This window comes from Bufo gargarizans, chromosome 4 (genome assembly GCF_014858855.1).
Source record: "Bufo gargarizans isolate SCDJY-AF-19 chromosome 4, ASM1485885v1, whole genome shotgun sequence".
In the NCBI taxonomy this organism is placed as follows: domain Eukaryota; kingdom Metazoa; phylum Chordata; class Amphibia; order Anura; family Bufonidae; genus Bufo; species Bufo gargarizans.
The window spans coordinates 29,002,777-29,026,194 of NC_058083.1; the positions used below are offsets into that span (position 1 = coordinate 29,002,777).

The 23,418-nt window shown below is 45.7% G+C and overlaps 1 protein-coding gene across 1 annotated transcript in view; it reads left to right on the top strand.

The window, feature by feature from the left end:
* The first annotated feature begins 3,523 nt into the window (after window positions 1-3,523).
* The window catches only part of LOC122935144 (vomeronasal type-2 receptor 26-like), a 54,409-nt gene continuing 34,514 nt past the window's right edge, over window positions 3,524-23,418 (top strand). Inside the window, exons 1-2 of the mRNA XM_044290910.1 lie at window positions 3,524-3,769; window positions 3,920-4,063. Of these exons, the coding sequence (XP_044146845.1) occupies window positions 3,524-3,769; window positions 3,920-4,063 (390 nt within the window). The remainder of the gene's footprint in view (window positions 3,770-3,919; window positions 4,064-23,418) is intronic.

Consider the following 23,418-nt stretch of genomic DNA (forward strand, 5'->3'; position numbering starts at 1 on the left):
TACTAACCTTTTATGTGGTACAGTGTCAAATGCTTTGGAGAAGTCCAGATACACAACATCCATTGATTCGCCGCTGTCAAGTCTAGAACTTACCTCCTCATAGAAACTGATTAAATTTGTTTGACATGACCGATCCCTCACGAAGCCATGCTGATTTGGCGTTATTTGCTTATTTCCGGTAAGATGCTCTACGATAGCATCTCTCAGAAAACCTTCAAACTGTTTACCCACAACAGATGTTAAACTTACCGGCCTATAATTTCCAGGCTCTGTTTTTGGACCCTTTTTGAATATTGGCCCCACATATGCCATGCGCCAATCCTGTGGGACATTCCCTGTCAATATAGAATCTGCAAATATCAGAAATAAGGGTCTGGCTATGACATTACTTAATTCCCTTAGGATACGGGGGTGTATGCCATCCGGTCCTGGTGATTTGTCTATTTTAATCTTTTTAAGTCGCTGTTGCACTTCTTTCCTGGGTCAGACAGGACACTTTTAATGGGGAATTTATTTCAACATTCGGCATGTCATCTGACAGTTTATTTTCCTCAGTGAATACATTGGAGAAAAAAATATTTAACAGCTTTGCTTTCTCCTCGTTGCTCTCTGCGACTCCCCCCTCATTACTCTTTAACGGGCCGACATCTTCAGATTTATACTTTTTAACATTTATATAATTGAAGAACATTTTAGGGTTAGTTTTACTCTCTTTGGCAATTAATCTCTCAGTCTCTAGTTTGGCCGCTTTTATTTGTTTTTTTACATGTTCTATTTTTTTCCTTATAGTTTTTCAGTGCTTCCGTGCTACCTTCCTGTTTTAGTGTTTTATATGCTTTCTTTTTGTCATTTATTGCTTTCTTTACAGTTCTATTTATCCACATTGGTTTCTTTTTGTTCCTTAACCTTTTATTCCCTTACGGTATGTACCTCTCACAATGAGATTTTAGGATGCTTTTAAAGATTTCCCATTTTGTGGCTGTATTTTTATTTGTGAGGACTTTATCCCATTTAGTTAGGCCTATGGCCTCTCTTAGTTGGCTAAATTTTGCTTTTTTGAAGTTTGGTATTTTTGTTTCTCCCTGTAGAAACGCTATTTTGAATGATAATTGGAAGGTTATTACTTTGTGGTCACTATTTCCCAGGTGTCCCCCAACCTGCACGTCTGTTGTTCTGTCAGGCCTATTGGTTAATACTAAGTCCATCCCTCTAGTCGGGTCCTGAACCAGTTGGGAGAGGTAATTGTCTTTGGTTATTGCCAAGAACCTGTTTCCTTTATGAGATATACAAGTTTCAGTTTCCCAGTCTATATCTGGGTAGTTGAAGTCCCCCATAATAACTACCTCATTATGATTTGCCGCCTCATCTATCTCGTTTAGTAGTAGATTTTCTGTGGACTCTGGTATATTAGGTGGTTTATAGTAAACTCCTATTAGTAATTTATTATTGTTTTTAGCGCCATGTATCTCTACCCACAGTGACTCCACATGTTCATGTCCCTCACTTATATCTTCACGGAGTGTGGGCTTTAGACAGGACTTTACATAAAGGCAGACCCCTCCCCCTCTTCGGCTTTGACGATCCTTTATAAACAGACTGTAACCCTGTACATTAACTGCCCAGTCATAGCTATCATCCAGCCATGTCTCAGTTATTCCCACTATGTCATAGTCCTCCTCACACATCACTAATTCCAGTTCACCAGTTTTATTAGTCAGGCTTCTGGCATTAGTATACATACATTTGAGAGGTTTATGTATATTTTTTACTCTACACCTTTCCTTCTGAACTGTTCTAGTCCCTCCTTCCATTCCTCCCCCAGTCTCACTACCTTGTCCCTGGTCTCTATCTGCACTATCTTCCCATTCTATAACATAATTACCCTCCCCCCCCTGTCCCTAGTTTAAACACTACTCCAACCTTCTAACCATCTTTCTCCCCAGCACAGCTGCCCCTTCCCCATTGAGGTGCAGCCCGTCCCTACGATAGAGCCTGTAGCCGATAAAGAAGTCGGCCCAGCTCTCCAGGAACCCAAACCCCTCCTTCCTACACCAGTTCTTGACACACTTGTTCATTTCCCTAATCTCCCGCTGTCTCTCTTGTGTGGCCCGTGGTACAGGTAGTATTTCGGAAAATACTACCTTTGAGGTCCTTGCCCTCAGCTTTTGACCTAAATCCCTGAAATCATTTTTAAGGACTCTCCACCTACCCCTAACTTTGTCATTGGTTCCGATATGGACCATGACCGCTGGATCTTCTCCAGCCCCTCCCAGTAATCTGTCAACCCGATCCGCGATGTGTCGAACTCTAGTGCCAGGAAGACAGCACACTGTTCGGCAATCACGGTCTTTGTGACAGATTCCCCTATCTGTTCCCCTAATAATTGAGTCTCCCACTACCAGCACCTGTCTGGCCTGCCCTGCTCTCCTGGTCCCCTGCTTACCGGAGCAGGGGTCAGTGGGGGCCAATACTGTCAAATGGGTTATTGTTGCCAATTATAAGATGTTGAAACGTACAGTCCTTCTTCACCTTGATGTGGGAGGTGGGGAAGGGATAGGAGATTGTAATCTGATGATTGACGTTACTTTTTCTTGCAGCTGCTGGGAGGTGGAGATGAGTGGATCCCTAACGTACTTTTCTTTATATATGCATTCTTATGGGGCCTGTTACAAGAATACTTAGTTGGAATGTGAGGGGAATGGCGGATGCTACGAAGAGATATGGTCTGTTCCGTTACCTATCTAGATATCAGCCAGCAATAATATGTCTGCAAGAAACGCATATGACCAAACAATCTGTATATGTTCTGCAAAAGCCGTGGCTGGGTTATTCGGTGCACTCCGTCTTCTCCTCGCATTCCAGGGGGGTTAGTGTCCTGCTCCATAAGAATGTTATCTTTGAATGCCTTAGGGTCCGTGTGGATGAGGAGGGTAGGTTTATTGGGATTCACTGCGTGGTTCATGGTTTAAGAATGGTGTTGGCGACAATCTATATACCCCCGCCATTTTCCTCGGTGCCTTTAAGGAAGCTTATGGAGTTTATGGCAGAATTTTCTGAACTTCCAATGTTAATAGTGGGAGATTTTAATAATGTGCTTGACAGCTCGCTTGATAGATGCCAGATCACAGCTAGCGGTAGTAGTACGGGTGAAACCCCGTTCGCGGGACTACTGAGGGAGATAGGTCTGACGGACGTATGGAGAGAGACCCACCCCTTAGACAGGAAGTACTCGTGTTGCTCCTCGACATATGGCTCCCTGTCGCGAATAGATCTGGGTTTGGTGAATGCTCACATGTTTCCGTTTGTACGGAACTCAGAGTATCTTGCCAGGACCTTATCAGACCATTCCATATTTAGTGTCACCCTTGATATTTCGGAGACAGCCAGGCCGGGGGTTAAATACTGGCGTTTGAATGCTTTTTGGCTAACACTGATGGGTGACACGTCCGAGACACTTCAATCCCTTAGGGAATATTCTAGTATTAATGAGGGGTCTGCGTCTCCGATAGTTGTTTGGGAGGCGATGAAGGCCTTCCTCAGGGGCTCCCTTATCAAATCAGTCAGTCGGATCAAATCTAAATCTAGACAGCTTGATTTACAGAAACATGACAACATGAAACTAGCGGAGGAAGCCTTTGTGCTGTACCCATCTGATCTAACAAGCAATGCTTTAAAGACTAGGCAGGAGGAGCTGAGGTGTCACCTCTTGGAAGTTGCGGAGAGGAAACAAATGTTTTACAAGCAACAGTTTTTTACTGAAGGGGAGAGTGTAGGCCATATGCTCTCGATTATTGCAAAAGCTCAGCAAGGGTTGCAATGTATTACTGACCTGATAGATTCTACTGGCGTCTTGAGACGCGATACTGAAAACATCTTAAATATACTGAATCATTTTTATTCCTCTCTGTATACTTCCAAGGTAACCTGTTCAGATGAGGAGATTGACGCCTTTTTGTCTTCATTGAATCTTCCTAAGCTGTCTAGGGAGGATCGTATGCGGTTAGAGGAGCCGATTGAGTTGGAGGAACTGAGGGCGGCACTAGCTGCTATGGCTAACGATAAGGTGCCAGGTTTAGATGGGCTCCCGGCGGAAGTATATAGGACCTTTGCGGAAGTGTTGCTCCCGGAACTTTTGAAGGTATTCAAATATTCCAGAGAGGGGGGGGTATTGCCCCAGTCTATGCAGGAGGCGCTCATAGTCGTCATTCCTAAGCCGGACAAGGATCACTCTCTCCCTGACTCATATAGACCGATCTCTTTGCTCTCCACTGATGTTAAGTTGCTTGCGAAGGTATTGGCCACGCGTCTGTCTAAAGTGATTTTGTCTATCATACACTCTGACCAGACTGGCTTCATGCCTCAGAAATCTACGTCAATTAATATAAGGAGAGTGTTCGCCAGTATTCAACTCCCAGCTGAAAATGTTGGAGATAGAGCTATCCTTTCTTTAGATGCGGCCAAGGCCTTCAACAGCATAGAGTGGTGGTTCCTGTGGAGAGTTATGGCGCATATAGGGTTTGGAGATGAGTACGTATCCTGGGTCCGAGTGTTATACTCTAGTCCCAAAGCATGTGTCAGGGCGAATGGTGGGGTGTCCCCCAAGTTCCGTTTGGGCCGGGGCACTAGACAGGGGTGCCCATTGTCGCCTCTGCTATTTGCAGTTGAGATTGAGCCGCTAGCCGCAGCGATTCGTAGGTCATTAGACATTCGGGGGTTCCAATATGGAACAGTTAACAATAAAGTGGCGATGTATGCGGACGATACTTTGCTTTTCCTGGGAGACACTGGTCCATCCTTGGATGCAGCTATGACGATTATTGACCGCTTCGGTGCCCTGTCGGGTCTGACGATAAATTGGGGTAAATCGGCAATTATGCTGCTTGATGGGCAAGTGCAGTCGCAGACAGTGCGAGAAAGAAATATTCCATGCATAGCGTCCTTTAAATATTTGGGTATCCATGTATCCCCTAGAATCCGGGACTTTGAGCGCCTTAACTTTGACCCACTGGTTGTCAAACTTAGAAATAAAGTCAAGGCATGGTGTAAACTGTACCTGTCGGTGGCGGGTAGAGCGAATCTTATTAAAATGGTGTTGATGCTTCAGCTACTCTATATTCTACATAATTCCCCGGTCTGGCTGTCAAAGTCCAAATTTGATCAAATTAATGCTACTTTCAGGGAGCTCATATGGCGAAAAGGGGCAACCGAGAATTAAACTTGAAACGTTGCAGTATCCTAAGACGGAAGGGGGCCTTGCAGTGCCAAACCCCTGGGTATACTTTCTGGCTGCACAATGCCAACATTTTTAAGGGTGGTTAGAATCAGAATTGAGTGAGGTGACATGTCAGCTGTTTACTCATTGCTTGTCCTCTAGTGACCTTATGTTGATATTGGAGACTAAAGGAGTCGGGAAAGGTGGTCCGATGGGGGATTTGGGTCACTTGATGCAGTCCACGTGGAACAGGGTTAAACAGTTGAGAGGGGTTGTAGGCAATACGGAGTACACTCCACTGTGGGACAATCCCGTGCTGCCTGAGTTCCTCTCCTTATCTGATTTTGGGGCATGGAGAAGGAAGGGTATTCTGCGGTTGGGCCACCTTCTGGAAGATAAAAACTTCATGTCCTTCGCCAGATTGCAGGAGGTATATGACTTGCCTAGAGCCCACTTCTATAAATACCTTCAGGTGAGACACGCATACAACTCTACATTTAGGGGCGCGACTGTGGTGGCAGGGCGAGATGCCGCATTACACCAGATTCTATCCAGGGGGGTTAGGAGAGGTATGATCTCTTGTATATAAAAGCTGTTGCTCGACAAGTTTTTACTGTTCCATCCGCTGGCAGCTAGGGTTAAATGGGAAAAAGATGTTGGCGAGCTGACTGATGACCAATGGTCTGACATACTGGAGGCGATACCTCTCTCTTCCTTGAGTGAAGGACATAAACTCTCACAGCTGTTCATTGTCCACAGGGTTTACAAGACACCGTTTTTTTTGTTTCGCATAGGTTTTAGACCGACAGCTAAATGTCCAAGGTGCTCTGTAGATTCTGCAGATTTGTTGCATATGATGTGGACGTGCGAGAGGTTAGGGAGATACTGGGAGATGGTAACTCAGACTATACAGGACGCTTACAAGGTACGGATACCGCCTGACCCTAGAGTGTGTGTGTTGGGTTATGTCTCTGAACTGGCCACTAGTCAGATACTTAAATTAGCAATTGGAAGAGTGTTATATGTTGCTAGAAAGTTAATCGCCTTGCATTGGATACAGACAGCGCCGCCCACCTTAGGCGAATTCTTAAGTACAGTTGACACGATGCTAAGCTACGAGCGAGTGGTGTATCAGAAGCGTGGCTGCCCAGCAAAGTTTGAGAAACTATGGGAACCGTGGCTGTCGTTTCGACGTCTGAATAGGAATGTGTAGCGGTATGCCTTTGTAATTTTCATGCTAACTTGGGGTGTGAAGGGAAGGGTGGGGGGATGGGTGGAAATTTGAGTGCTACTTACTGTTGGGTAACTTGATGTTAGCCTTATGAGAAATATGTCTCTGTGTCTTCTCTGTTTGTGATTTGTACAACAGTGTATTTACATTGTAAATGCTAAATAAAAAAGATCTGATAAAAAAAAAAATTATGCACACTTCGCTCGACGATGAAATTGCCTGTAGTCCGCACGGGCGCAGACTACAGTGTGTAGTGCGCACGCGCGGGATTTCAAACAGGATCAGGGTTACGTCAGCGCGCCGGCTCTTGAATATATTATATTAGAGGTGGCGCTGGACTCAGGAAGGCGGCTCTGGGCACTGGACCAAGGGGTGCGGCTGGGCACCAAGTTAGGAAAGGACATCCCCTTGGGCACCTTATGTAAGTCATTAGCATATCACTAAAATCAATTTAATAAAGAAATAAATCAAGACTATTAGTTAATAAGGGCATCATTTAATACAGCTCAGGGAGACCTACAAGTAGCTATGTTTTACTGTAAGGGGTAAAATGTGGTGACAGAATTGTGCCGGCATACATACATACATAATTCCTCTGGGTAGCCATCTTATATGCTTCTGGCATATGTAAAAAAAAACTGTGAACTCTCATCTTCCTGAAGCCTGGGTCACCTATGATATAGATGGACACTTTTATTACCACTACTCTGTGAGGCCGGCTATAAAAGGTCAAAAAGGCTATACCAGGCCCAGCTCATCCTGTCCTTTAAGATAAAGATCAGCTCGCTGTCAAGCCTGGCTGGAGCGTGACGTCATTAATTTCCAGGTCTGGTTTGAGGAGAGCTAATAGCCCCTTAATTAGCTCTTGGCATAAAACCAGTCCACTTTCATATTTCATTTATGAATCAACTTATGCCCTTTCTGACACCAGATCCAGGCTCTACAGAGTATTGTGGTTAATTGGGTATCAAATATGAGCAGAGGATGTGATTCTGTAACTGACCTATGGGTGGTAGAAGAACTACAGGTCCCAGCATTACCATGTGTGGTCTCATTCTGTATTTAAATAAAAAAGGATCGCAAATATGTATTCTATATAAAAATATGCCGATGTATCAGGGAGATACGGGCTTAAGTATAATCCTCATTGTAGGAACTGAACTTGATGGGGTCATAAAACACTTGGAGGCCAATCCCTAGGCTTCACAGTCACTCTGCTGCCATTGGCTGACAGGAGTAAGTCTCCTGCCCATGAAAGAGTTCATAAAAATCCTGCGCACGAGGACAGAGGAGAGAGACCCATGGAACATCACCAGACACTTAATTGGACATTGACGGCATATCCCTGTATCAGAAGAACTTTGAGGGTCTCCCCTGATACATACTGAACAGGGTTTGCAAGGATTCAAAAAGGACATATGAACGACCATCTGAAACCCTCCAGAGAAACTAAGTATTCTTTCATCTTTTTTCCCTTTCATTTGAACTGTCGTGATTATTTATATTGTTATTATTATTCTGTAGATTTATAGTCATTTTCATTAGATTTGTATGCACTGCTTTTTACCTCTTATTAAAGATTATAAAATCTAAATGGCCAAGTCTTCCATATTCTAAGCTGCTGAACAACGTACCTTGCCTTTGAAGAGACGTTACCAGGTAGTTAGTTAAATTGCATTTAGGAATTGTAGCTGGGGGTGATTGACTGCGGTTGGTCAGTAAGTGATATCCGGTTCATCCACTGATCTGTGTGATAGTGAATGACCCGGATAGTCGGCTCGTAACCCACGTGGTGGCAGTTACCGAAGTGTAGTGGGGGGGGTGTTAGCCGAATGGTAATACCCCGGTCACGTGAGGTCTCTGTGTGTGCGCAGACTCCGTCACAGACCACTACGTCACAGCTGTGGGATCCGGAGCGATCGGATCCATAGTTCGTGACAAGAATCCCTTTAAGATGCGCTTCTTTTGGAAGCAACAGCAGTCAAAGGAGACTTTGAGAGACTTTTCCCTGTCCCTGCATGAAGTTCTGAGGGCTGTTATCCACATAAATCCCCGTGAAGCTGAGGGACAAGATCAAACCCTCAGAGAGCAGTTTATTGAAGGTGTCCTCGACAAACTCCTCAAACATCAGCTGTAGATGTTGTTATCTCAGCATCCAGATACCCCTTTCTTGGATTTTAAGGAACTTGCTATTGGCATACTAGGGGAAGGTCACCAGTCTGAACCTCCTGAAGACAAGACGGCATGGAACGTCTATGACCTGCTGCCCACAGCCAGATAGCTGAGCATGGGGCTCAGGCGCCCATCCCAGATGCTGTCGCAGCCCTGACTGCTCAAGTCTCCCTCGTAGTAGAGAATATGGAGAGGATGAGGAAGCAGCTAGAGCAACTGGAAGAGCAGCCCAAGTTTGAGAAAGGGACTTCTTCTCGTAGACCGGTGTAGTGTGGTCTCTTGGTGCAGATCAGCACTGGCCGACCGGTATTTTGTTAGATCCTGGGTATCGAGACACCAGGAAGCACAAGGGACTGCTGGCCTTTAAAACGGGTATCCCCTGAGGCCAAGGACCGCCCCTCAGGAGGAAGAATACTAGGTCCCAAAGATCCAGCCTTTATGCCTAGATATGTGAATGCCCGCCCCATGGTTGAAGTTAGCATCAATGGAGTAATGTTTTCTGCTTTGATTGATACTGGGTCTCAAGTGACTACCATCTGTCAATTTGCATTCGAAAGATGCCGAAACAGAGCCCATCTGACACAATCCCTGGAATCCTGGCTCCACATCATAGCTTCCAATGGCCAACCAGTGCCTATATTAGGCTATTTGGACCTACCTTCCAGATTGAAGATACCAAACTCCCAAACCAAGGGGTAGTCATGATCCAGGTCCCGTAAGATGAAAATTGCCCTGTGGTCCTGGGTATGAATGTACTCGGCAACTGTTACACTGAAGTGCTGGAAGCCTTGAAGAAAACCCTACTGACCGCACCCTGTATAATTCAACGTGTCATAAACCAGACCATCCAGGTGCTAGCTACCCAACAAAAATTCTGCAACTGACAGGGTGAAATCTGTCTTGTTCACATCAAGGATGCTCAGCCTATTAGACTCCAGCATGGAGCAGAGACCCTGATATGGTGCAAGGCTTGTATCGGTGTCCGAGGTCAGAATGACCTGTCCCTCGTGGAACCCCTGCAACTACAAGATCATCCTGTTGTCCTAGCTGCTAGGAGCTTGGTCACTGTGTTGCACGAAAATGTACCCAAACGCTTGGTCAATCTAAGTGAAGCTATAGAATTAAAAAAGTACTATCCAGTGGCGAGTCTATATCACGTTCGTCAGCAGGATATCCAGGTTCCCCCAAATGCTGCGGCCCAACTTACGCTCCAAACAGCGGATGCAGCCAAAGACCCGCCTCAGCAGCCCTGGTGGGCTGAACTACATATTGGAGGTGCCACAACCTCTGCCGAACAGATCAAAGGCATGCTGTACTTACCCCTTGGACTATGGTCAAACTAGCCTAATACAGCACACTATTCCAACTGGCACTCCTCCTCCAATCAAAGAGAGATACAGGCCAGTGCCTCCCACCCTGTACCAGCAGGTGAAGAAGATGGCTCAGGATATGAAGACAGCTAACGTCAACCAGGATAGTCACAGTCCCTGGGCTGCCCCTCTGGTATGGTATACAACATTTCATTGTATTGTACATTGTATTACATTGTATTGTACAGTGACAATAAGGCATCTTATCTCCTATCTGGTCCTGATAAAAATAAATAAAAAATCAATTTCTGTGTGGATTACCGCAAGATCAACAATGTTACACACAAGGATGCATACCCCCTGCCTCGAATTGAGGAGTCTCTAGCAGCCCTGGGATCTTCTGATTATTTCTCCACCCTGGATCTAACCAGTGGCTATTGGAAAGTCCCCATGGCACCAGAAGATGAAGAGAAAACAGCTTTCACTACCCCAATGGGTCTGTTCAAGTTCAACTACATGCTATTTGGGCTGTGCAACGCCCCTGGGACATTTCAGAGACTCATGGAGAGATCTCTTGGGCACAAAAACTTTGAAATCGTATTTATGTACTTGGATGATGTGATTTCTACTCCAAGACCTACGAAGAGCATTTACAGCACTTGGCGGAGGTGCTCCAGACCCTGGCCCAATATGGATTGAAAGTAAAGCCTTTAAAGTGCCACATACTGGAGCCCCAAGTTAAATATCTGGGACATGTTGTGAGTTAGGAGGGCGTGAAAACGGACCCTGATAAGATAGTTGCAGTACAAAGCTGACCAGCATCTAAAATAGTCAAAGAAATCAAGAACTTTCTTGGATTTGCAAGTTACTCCTGGAGATTTATCCTGCACTTCACTCAAATTGCGGAGCCTATCCAGCAGCTTTTAAAAGGTCATCCTAAAGGCTGTCAGAATGCTAAGATACCAGTAGAGTGGAACGAAGAGAGAGAAGCCACTTTCCAACTGTTAAAAGAAAAACTTACAGAGCCACCAGTCTTGGGCTACCCTGACTATAGCTGCCATTCTGGCTCTACACTGATTCCAGTAAGAAAGATTTAGGAGCCATACTATCTCAGACATAAATAAGAACTGAGAGAGTCATCGCCTATGCCAGCAGGTCTTTACGAGAGCTAGAGCGGAATGACCAGAATTATAGCTCTTTCAAACTAAAATTTCTAGCCTTGGTATGGGCTGTAACTTAGAAATTTAAGGATTATCTAGTGCCACGTCTTTCACTGTCAACACTGATAATAATCCGTTGTCTTACTTGAACACTGCACGTCTGGGAGCTCTGAAGCAAAGATGGGCCTCTAGACTTGCGAACTTCGACTACACCATTAAGTACCAGACTGCTGAAGCCTTGTCCAGGCTACCTGTCCAGAAGGAAACTAATTTCTAATGATGATCAGTGGGAAGATGTGGAAATGCCAATGTTATACTCCCGATTTGCCCGGCAGGAAGCTCTACACACTAGACATCAGGCCTCCAAAGATCTGTGGTCCCTTACCTCCAATTGAGAAAAAGCTCTGGCTCAAACTACAAGCAGAGAGTAGAGTCATCGGAGAACTGTTGGATTATTTTACCAGTGGGCGTGTACCGGAGAGAATCAGGCAGTGGACAGCTGATTCGGAGCTGGTTCACCTCTGCGACGACAGAAACTACTCTTCCTACAAAGAGATCTGCTCCTCAGGAGAACACTTGATCCAGTCACCTGTGAGCACCTCCATTAGATAGTGGTGCCCTGAAGAGATGCTAAGATGGTAGTGGGCTTGTACCATAACAGGTCTGGTCATTTTGGAACCCAAAAAATGGAAGCCACCATCAGGCGGTGTTTCTACTGGATTGGCATGAGAAGTGATATTGAAACCTGGTGCCGGGAGTGTCCCACCTGTGCTGTGGCTAGAGGAGAAAGTTATGACCCCCTTTATCCAACAGTGAGTAGGAGTTCTCTGGAAATCATGGCAATCAACCACGAGAAACTGGAACCCAGCAGATCCAGATACACCTATGCTATGACAATCATAGACCACTACAACAAGTTCGTCATGGCTTTACCTGTAAAGGACTTAACTGCTAAAACTACAGCAGCTGCTATGTGGAAGAGCTTCATTCTGCCATATGGGTGTCCTGACAAGATACTCACTGATCAAGGATCCACATTCGAACCACTGCATATCACCCTCAGGGGAATGGGCTGTGAGAGAAGACAAACCAGACACTTATTGATATGTTCAAGGCTGTGCCACCTCACAAGAGGGCTGAGTGGCCTTTGCTTCTCCCTGAATTAGTGTACCTGTACAATAACACCACTCATTGCTCCACCGGGTACACCCCATACTACCTTATGTTCGGAAGACAGGACAATTTACCCACAGACCTTGCCATTGATGTCCCTGTGCCGGACTCTGAAACACTCCTTCCCCAATCTGAGTAGGTCAAAGAGCATCTGATGTGCCTAAAGGATGCCAGAGAAATAGTGGATTCAAAAATAGAGAAGGCCCAGCAAAAACAAAAACAGGACTTTGATCTACATGCACATGCTGAGCCCTTATAACCAGGAGACCAGTTCTGGCTCAGAAACCATCACCCAGTGAGCAAGCTGGATAGTTGCTGGGACAGCGAGCCACATGCAGTAGTGGCTGTCCCCTCATCGGAGGTCTATGAAATCCAGAGAGAAGATAAAGGTACTCAGCGAGTACACCGCAACAGGCTCAAGAAATGCCCGAAGGAACCTGTTCAGGAGCAGCCAGAAGTGGATAAGTCACCCAAGCTACCATTGTCTCCAGAAACCGAGACTCCAACAGAGTAGTGATGTTCCGAACTATTCGCCAGCGAACAGTTCACGACGAACATAGCTTGTTTGCGTTCGCCGCGGCGCGCGAACATATGCGATGTTCGGTCCGCCCCCTATACATCACCATTGAGCAAACTTTGACCCTGTACCTCACAGTCAGCAGACACATTGCAGCCAATCAGCAGCAGACCCTCCCTCCCAGACCCGCCCACCTCCTGGACAGCATCCATTTTAGATTCATTCTGAAGCTGCATTCTTAGTGAGAGGAGGGAGAGTGTAGCTGCTGCTGATTCAATAGGGAAAGCGTTAGCTAGGGCAGTGTCCTGTGTCCACAGACTCATCTGGTGTAAAGACAGCGTCCTGACAGCACCCCAATAAGCCCTTTTTAGGGCTGGTACATCAGTCTGCTTTTTTTTATTTTATATATATACACATGCCTGAAAAACAATGTTATTGTTGCAGCCGCTGTTGTGGCAGCGGCCGGAAAAATTTATGTTTTCCAGGCAGAAAGGTGACTAAAACATTGCGGCTTGAACCCTAGTTGGTGGCGGAGAATTCACGAAAGTCATCTAGTATGCAGACATTAAATACAGCAGCGTGGGGACCATTTTAAGGCCAAGGCATGTCAGGCCTTTTGTTAGTTAAACGTATCCCCTACTGTCAGTCCCTGACCATGCCTTATTCATCTTAGAAAAAAAAATTAGTCCAGGTACCTTCCACTGTGGTATCCCAATAGCGACACATTTTTTGAAGGCCTCAGACTCCACCAGCTGGTATGGTAAAAGCTGGCGGGCTAATAGTTCTGTCAAGCCAGCTGTCAGACGCGGGGCAAGGGGGTGACTCTGTGACATTGGCTTGTTACGCTCACACCACAGGGACACCACAGTGAAAGGTACCGGGACAAATTTATTTTTTCAAAAAAGGCAATCCCAAACCTCTACTCAGTGATTGAACAGGAAGTCATGGAATCTCTGGCATACAGTGTTGGTGCAAGGGTCCATCTGACCACTGATACCTGGTCTGCAAAGCACAGTCAGGGCAGGTATATCATGTACACTGCGTATTTGGTCAACCTGCTGACGGCTGCCAAGCATGGAATGCGTGGCTCTGCAGCGGAGTTGGTGACACCGCCACGACTTGCAGGCAGGCCTACTGCCACCCCCTCTACTCCATCCTCTACGATAACCTCCCCGGCTGAGTACTCTTCTGCTGCGGCGTCTGGCTGCATATCAACCTGAATCCCCCCAGCTCCCCAGGGGCTATTCCACATCCCGGATACGACAGTGTCACGCTGTCTTGGGGTTGACTTGCCTGAAAGCAGAGAGCCACACCGGACCAGCACTCCTGTCCGCCCTGAACGCACAGGTGGATCAGTGGCTGACCACGCACCAACTGGAGATCGGCAAAGTGGTGTGTGACAATGGAAGCAATTTGTTGGCGGCATTAAATTTGGGCAAGTTGTCACATGTGCCGTGCATGACACATGTGTTGAATCTCACCGTACAACGCTTTGTGTCTAAGTACCCAGGCTTACAGGACGTCCTCAAGCAGGCCAGGAAGGTGTGTGGCCATTTCAGGCGTTCCTAGACGGCCATGGCGCACTTTTCAGACATTCAGCGCCAAAACAACATGCCAGTGAGGTGTTTGATTTGCGACAGCCCGACACGTTTGAATTCAACACTCCTAATGTTCGACCGCCTGGTCCAGCAAGAAAAAGCCGTCAACGAGTATTTGTATGACCGGGGTGCTAAAACAGCCTCTGCGGAGCTGGGAATTCTTTTGCCACGTTACTGGACGCTCATGCGCAATGCCTGTAGGCTCATGCGTCCTTTTGAGTAGGTGACAAACCTAGTCAGTCGCACCGAAGGCACCATCAGTGACATCATCCCATTTGTTTTCTTCCTGGAGCGTGCTCTGCGAAGAGTGTTGGATCAGGCTGTAGATGAGCGTAAAGAGGAAGAGGAAGAGTTGTGGTCACCATCACCACATGAAACAGCCTTGTCATCATCGCTTGCCGGACCTGCGGCAACGCTGCAAGAGGAGTCAGAGGAGGAATGTGGTTTTGAGGAGGAGGAAGACCAACCAAGCAGGCATCCCAGGGTGCTCGTTGTTGTCACCTATCTGGGACCCGTGGTGTTGTACGTGGCTAGGGGGAAGAACAGATCGTCAATGATATCAGTGAGGACGAGAACAGGAAATGAGTAGCTCAGCATCCAACCTTGTGCAAATGGGGTCTTTCATGCTGTCATGTCTGTTGAGGGACCCTCCTGTAAAAAGGATGAAGGAGAAAGACCTGTACTGGGTGGCCACGCTACTAGACCCCCAGTATAAGCAGAAAGTTGTGGAAATGTTACCAAATTACCGAAGGTCAGAAAGGATGCAGCAGTTCAAAACCAAACTAAAAAAATATGCTTTACACAGCTTATAAGGGGGATGTCACAGCACAATGGGAATCAAACTGGGGAAGAGGTGAAAGTAATCCTCCTCCTACCACGACCACGGCGGCAAGGACAGGACGCTTTACAGATGTGTTGTTGATAGAGGACATGCAGAGCTTTTTCAGTCCTACGCATCGCCACAGCCCTTCGGGAACGACTTGACCGACAGGTAGCAGACTACCTCACCTTAACTGCAGATATCGACACTCTGAGGAGCGATGAACCCCCTGACTACTGGGTTTGCCGACTTGACCTGTGGCCTGAGCTATCCCAGTTTGCGATAGAACTTTTGGCCTGCTCCGCTTCAAGTGTCCTGTCAGAAAGGACCTTCAGTGCAGCAGGAGGCATTGTCACTGACAAAAGAAGTCGCCTCGGTCAAAAAAGTGTTGATTACCTCACCTTCATTAAGATGAATGAGGCATGGATTCCGAAGGGACTGACAGTGGGGGATACGTTTGACTAACAAAAGGCCTGATGACATGCCTTGGCCTCAAAATGGTCCCCACGCTGCTGTATTTAATGTCTGCATACCGGATGACTTTTGTGAATTCTCCGCCACCAACTATGGTTCAATCCGCAATGTTTTAGTCACCTTTCTTCGTTTTGTGGAATATAACGAATATATTCGTCATATTCGCTAATTCTACCAAGCCATTGAAGCCAACCATATAGTAAACCAGGTCCAAGTTGAAATCGCCATGCGATTAATATAACTCGAAGTAATCGCATGGCGATTTTAACTTAGTAATGCTATATTCCATGCTCATGGAGCGTCCCCATCACCATGGGAACGACTCCATATACTAGAATGTACTGTCGGATTTGAGAATTACGTTGAAATCGCAATTCGATTATTTCAAGTTATAATAATCGAATTTCAATTTTAACTTAAAGGCTACTCTCCTATTGAAATAGCAATGCGAATAATTCAAGTTATAAAAATCGAATTTCGATTTTAACTTAGCACTGCTATATTCTATATTAGGCTAGAATTAACGAATATGGAATATAGCAGTGCTAAGTTAAAATCGAAATTCGATTTTTATAACTTGAATTAATCGCATTGCTATTTCAATAGGAGAGTAGCCTTTAAGTTAAAATCGAAATTCGATTATTATAACTTGAAATAATCGAATTGCGATTTTAACGTAATTCTCAAATCCGACAGTACATTCTAGTATATTGAGTCGTTCCCATGGTGATGGGGACGCTCCATGAGCATGGAATATAGCATTACTAAGTTGAAATGTTTACTATATGGTTGGCTTCAATGGCTTGGTAGAATTAGCGAATATGACGAATATATTCGTTATATTCCACAAAACGAAGATAACGAAGTATTCTGCATCTTCGTTTTAGCTACCTATTCGTCAACTTCGCTAATTCTAGCAATCATATAGGAAAGTTGACTATAGAGACAGCTAAGTTTAATTCGCTATGCGATTATATTACTTCTCTTTTTTTCAAATAAATAGAATAATTATAATACCTGATAATTATTATAATTATACTATTTATAAAAAAAAAAAGCAGTCATATATTCGCATAGCGAATTAAACACCTGTGTGAAGTTGGCACCCCATGTTCTTAAATTTCAAAAAGAAATACACCATTCGTTTGTGCTGCGTTTGTGCTGGTTTGTGCCGCAAAAATGAACGTTTGTGCCGGTTCGGTTCCTGAGATATTGCGCGTTAGATTTTTATGAAGCCCCGCCCATTTTCCACCCCATGTTCTTACATTTCAAAAAGAAATACACCGTTCGTTTGTGCTGCGTTTGTGCTGGTTTGTGCTGCAAAAATGAACGTTCGCGCCGCTTTGGTTTCCGAGATATTGCGCGCTTGATTTTCTGAAACCCCGCCCATTTTCCACCCCATGTTCTTAAATTTCAAAAATAAATACACCATTCGTTTGTGCTGCGTTTGTGCTGGTTTGTGCTGCAAAAATGAACGTTTGCGCCGCTTTGGTTTCCGAGATATTGCACGCTTGATTTGCTGAAACCCCGCCCACTTTCCACCCCATGTTTTTAAATTTCAAAAAGAAATACACCATTCGTTTGTGCTGCGTTTGTGCTGGTTTGTGCCGCAAAAATGAACGTTTGTGCCGGTTCGGTTCCTGAGATATAGCGCGTTAGATTTTTATGAAGCCCCGCCCATTTTCCACCCCATGTTCTTAAATTTCAAAAAGAAATACACCATTCGTTAGTGCTGCGTTTGTGCTGGTTTGTGCTGCAAAAATTAACGTTTGCGCCGCTTTGGTGTCCGAGATATTGCGCTCGATTTGCTGAAACCCCGCCCACTTTCCACCCCATGTTCTTAAATTTCAAAAAGAAATACACCGTTCGTTTGTGCTGGTTTGTGCTGCAAAAATGAACGTTTGCGCCGCTTTGGTATCCGAGATATTGCGCGCTTGATTTGCTGAAACCCCGCCCACTTTCCACCCCATGTTTTTAAATTTCAAAAAGAAATACACCATTCGTTTGTGCTGCGTTTGTGCTGGTTTGTGCTGCAAAAATGAACGTTTGCGCCGCTTTAGTTTCCGAGATATTGCGTGCTTGATTTAATGAAACCCCGCCCACTTTCCACCCCATGTTTTTAACCCTGACTCTAGACCCTCCAGGTGTGCTGCAGCTTGCCCCCCTCCCGCCCCCTTTCACAACTTTTTTTGGGGCACAAGCATATTATATATTTTTTTCTGCGTACGCTGACTGTGGCCGGGACTCTTAGCGTCACTGTTAGCGCATCGCACGCCCCACCGCTGATCAACTTCGGATGGTTGATCAGCAAGTTTGAATAAAAAAAAAAAAATCACATTTTTGGGCCTTTTTTTTTTGTCTGTAAGGTTTAGGGTAAGTTCCCGAACACCCGTCCCCACACACACCAAATAAAGTTTATCACACACACTCCCCTATGGCCTGCCGGATGTTCTAGGCGGCATATGCCCAGCTTGCCTCCGAGTCCGAGAGCCCCAGTGAGGACGAGGATAACCCCACTTTCCTTTTGTCATACGCGTCCTCCTCATCATCTAGCAATGATGATGAGACCCCAAGGCGGCGGAGACGCCGCCAGGTGGAGCAAGGAGACCGCCATGCTAGGGACCCTGTGGCCCACACTAGTACGAGAAGCTCTGGGGCTCGTACTAGTTTTCCGGCCCACCAGTTAAGACCACCGGAGCACCCTACCGGTGAACTTGTCTGGTATACCCCAGAGCGTTTTGAGCCTGTGATTCCTGATTTTGTAGGCCAACCAGGAATCCAGATTTCCACAGTGGGCTTCACTGAATGCGACTACTTTAGTCTTTTTTTCAGTGACCCCTTTGTGAATCTGATGTTGGAGCAGACGAACCTGTACGCCCCACAGTTCATTGCTCAACATCCGGGCTCCTTTTTGGCTAGGCCCGGTGGCTGGACTCCGGTCTGTGCAGCCAAGATGAGGACGTTTTGGGGCCTCGTGCTGCATATGGGCCTAGTCAAGAAACCTAGTGTCAGGCTGTACTGGAGTGGGGACGTCCTCTACCAGACCCCACTTTACAATTATGCAGATAATGCAGCATGTCCCCCCCCAAGGTGATTCTGCCTATGACCGCCTGTACAAAATCAGGTCTGTCATCGATCACTTTGGGGCCAAATTTGTGCAGGTCTATGTACCTGGAAGGGAAGTCGCGGTTGATGAGTCTCTCATTGCTTTCAAGGGGAGACTCATTATCCGCCAGTATGTTCCCTCTAAGTGGGCGAGGTATGGCATGAAGCTGTACAAACTTTGTGAGAGTACCTCAGGGTGCACTTACAAGTTTCGTGTGTACGAGGGGCGAGATTCCCGTATTTAACCCCCAGAAGGTTCCCCCACTCTGGGTGTTAGCGGGAAACTTGTTTTGGACCTTATGCACCCACTGCTAGATAAGGGCTACCACCTGCACATGGATAACTTTTATACTAGTATCCCCATAGTTTTATATCCGATTGTCAGTGGCTAAAATGGGGAAGGGGAACATGAATTTAGTACTCCATGGAAGTGTGGTACTCCTTGAAGCAACCAATAATGCAGAGGCCCGGATGATCGGGTCACGTGTCACATTGAGTAGTGGTGTCCTTCCGTATTCCTCTCTTGTGACACACTCTGCACCTTTTTTGGGTCCGCCCTTCTTTCCAGTATGGGGGACCACACCTGGAAAGTGTTGGCCAGGGACGATCTGGGCGCCTCCAGTTCCCGAGGTACTCTGGCCTGCTCTTTCCCGGTCAGAAAAGATCAGGTCCTTGAGGACTGCCTCATAGAACTGAAGGAATGTCCCTATGTTGCCAGCGCTCCGGGACAGCACAAAAGAGTTGTACAAGGCAACCTGCACCAAGCAGACCGCAACTTTTTTATACCATGCCCGGGTTTTGCGCATGGCGTTATATGGCTTGAGGACTTGATCAGGGAGATCAACTCCTCCCATATATCGATTGTAGTCGACGATGCAATCAGGCTTGAGGACCGTTGCTGCGGTACCTCGCACAGGGACAGGGGTGATGCCGTTACCGTGAATTGTGGACAGCATAAGGACATCCCTCTTGTCCTTATGCCTGACCAGCAACAGGTTTCCACTGGTAAGTGCACGGGTCGCACCCCTAGGGATAGGTACCTGGAGGGGGTGGGCAGGGAGGCCGCGTTGATTTTTCCGCACAGTCCCACAAGCGAACATGGATCTGGCGGCGAGAGACTGGAACAAGGGGATACTAGTATAAAAGTTATCCACACAAAGGTGGTAACCCTTATCTAGCAGTGGGTGCATAAGGTCCCACACAAGTTTCCCGCTAACACCCAGAGTGGGGGAACCTTCTGGGGGTTAAATACGGGAATCTCGCCCATCGTACACACGAAACTTGTAAGTGCACCCTGAGGTACTCTCACAAAGTTTGTACAGCTTCACGCCATACCTCGCCCGCTTAGAGGGAACATACTGGCGGATAATGAGTCTCCCCTTGAAAGCAATGAGAGACTCATCAACCGCGACTTCCCTTCCAGGTACATAAACCTGCACAAATTTGGCCCCAAAGTGATCGATGACCGACCTGATTTAGTACAGGCGGTCATAGGCAGGATCACCTTGGGGGGGACATGCTGCATTATCTGCATAATTGTAAAGTGGGGTCTGGTAGAGGATGTCCCCACTCCAGTAATGCCTGACACTAGGTTTCTTGACTAGGCCCATATGCAGCATGAGGCCCCAAAACGTCCTCATCTTGGCTACACAGACCGGAGTCCAGCCACCGGGCCTAGCCAAAAAGGAGCCCGGATGTTGAGCAATGAACTGTGGGGCGTACAGATTCGTCTGCTCCAACATCAGATTCACAAAGGGGTCACTGAAAAAAAGACTAAAGTAGTCGCATTCAGTGAAGCCCACTGTGGAAATCTGGATTCCTGGTTGGCCTACAAAATCAGGAATCACAGGCTCAAAACGCTCTGGGGTATACCAGACAAGTTCACCGGTAGGGGGCTCCGGTGGTCTTAACTGGTGGGCCGGAAAACTAGTACGAGCCCCAGAGCTTCTCGTACTAGTGTGGGCCACAGGGTCCCTAGCATGGCCATAGGGGAGTGTGTGTGATAAACTTTATTTGGTGTGTGTGGGGACAGGTGTTCGGGAACTTACCCTAAACCTTACAGACAAAAAAATAAAAAAGGCCCAAAAATTAGATTTTTTTTATTTATTCAAACTCGCTGATCAACCATCCGAAGTTGATCAGCGGTGGGGCGTGCGATGCGCTAACAGTGACGCTAAGAGTCCCGGCCACAGTCAGCGTACGCAGAAAAAAAAATACAATATGCTTGTGCCCCAAAAAAAGTTGTGAAAGGGGGCGGGAGGGGGGCAAGCTGCAGCACACCTGGAGGGTCTAGAGTCAGGGTTAAAAACATGGGGTGGAAAGTGGGCGGGGTTTCATCAAATCAAGCATGCAATATCTCGGAAACCAAAGCGGCGCAAACGTTAATTTTTGCAGCACAAACCAGCACAAACGAATGGTGTATTTATTTTTGAAATTTTAAAACATGGGGTGGAAAGTGGGCGGGGTTTCAGCAAATCAAGCGCGCAATATCTCGGAAACGAAAGCGGCGCAAACGTTCATTTTTGCAGCACAAACCAGCACAAATGCAGCACAAACGAATGGTGTATTTATTTTTGAAATTTAAAAACATGGGGTGGAAAGTGGGCGGGGTTTCAGCAAATCGAGCGCGCAATACCTCGGAAACCAAAGCGGCGCAAACGTTAATTTTTGCAGCACAAACCAGCACAAATGCAGCACAAACGAATGGTGTATTTCTTTTTGAATTTTTAAAACATGGGGTGTAAAGTGGGCGGGGTTTCAGCAAATCAAGCGCGCAATATCTCGGAAACGAAAGCGGCGCAAATGTTAATTTTTGCAGCACAAACCAGCACAAACGCAGCACAAACGAATGGTGTATTTCTTTTTGAAATTTAAGAACATGGGGTGGAAAATGGGCGGGGCTTCATAAAAATCTAACGCGCAATATCTCAGGAACCGAACCGGCACAAACGTTCATTTTTGCGGCACAAACCAGCACAAACGCAGCACAAACGAATGGTGTATTTCTTTTTGAAATTTAAAAACATGGGGTGGAAAGTGGGCGGGGTTTCAGCAACTCAAACGCGCAATATCTCGGAAACCAAAGCGGCGCAAACGTTCATTTTTGCAGCACAAACCAGCACAAACGCAGCACAAACGAATGGTGTATTTCTTTTTGAAATTTAAGAACATGGGGTGGAAAATGGGCGGGGTTTCAGAAAATCAAGCGCGCAATATCTCGGAAACCAAAGCGGCGCAAACGTTAATTTTTGCAGCACAAACCAGCACAAACGCAGCACAAACGAATGGTGTATTTCTTTTTGAAATTTAAGAACATGGGGTGCCAACTTCACACAGGTGAATTAAACTTAGCTGTCTCTATAGTAAACTTTCCTATATGATTGCTAGAATTAGCGAAGTTGACGAATAGGTAGCTAAAACGAAGATTCAGAATACATTCGTCATATTCGCTAATTCTACCAAGCCAACCATAGTAAACCAGGTCCAAGTTGAAATCGCAATTCGATTAATTCAAGTTATAATAATCTAATTTAGATTTTAACTTAGCACTGCTATATTCCATATTCGTTAATTCTAGCCTAATATAGAATATAGCAGTGCTAAGTTAAAATCGAAATTTGATTTTTATAACTTGAATTAATCGCATTGCTATTTCAATAGGAGAGTAGCCTTTAAGTTACAATCGCAATACACGATTATTTAAATCGCATATTAATCGCGATAACAAGAATAATGACGAATATTCGATTTCGACGAATATAAAACGAATATTCTATCGAATGTTCGCGAATTTTGTCAAAATCGATCACCTCTATGAGTGTGTTGGCAATGTTGCCACACCCCAGATGATAAGGCCGTTGCTTCATTATGATCAGACTAAAAGCGATCGGCTGGATAATTTTTCATAGAAAAAAACATTAATTTTCTTTTCATTTCTTTTTTTTAAGTTGTATGGGTGGGTTTTTAATACATAAAATAAAAAAAATCATAATAAAGTCTCTTAATAGTTTATTAGAAATAATGCAGACAATTTAAAAAAATCCCCATCAATTCCAATACAAAGCAAGTACAGAGCTCAGAACTAATTTATTTCAGGATGTTGTATTGGTTCGTTACACATGTCCCCGGATAGGGGACGTAACAGGGATTAAACTGATAGGAATAGTACTAGTTAAGACACCACTCGTATGGGGTGTCACAGCACATTGCTCCGTGCACACGCAGTGCCCCAACTTGGGAGTAAGAGGACCGACCAAGCTGCTTTTTCCATCTCCCGGTTCCTAAAATCAATTCAGTTTGGTGTATCAGAGTTTGGTCTGTCACTGTGAAGGCAGTCGAAGGTACCCGGCCTAAATTTTTTTTCACAAAAGGCAATCCCTGATATAAGAAGTAACAGGGATTAAACTGATGAGAATAGTACTACAGAAAATAACACTCATATCAAGTGTGACAGTAAATTGCACGGCGCAGACGCAGTGACTGTGGATTAAAACAAAGGGGAGGGAGCCAGCGTTTTTTTAACCATCTCCCCGTTCGAAAAATCAATTCAATAAATGGACCCCAGATTGGGGACGTAACAGGGATTAAACTGATGAGAATAGTACTACAGAAAATACCACTCATATCGGGTGGGACAGTAAATTGCA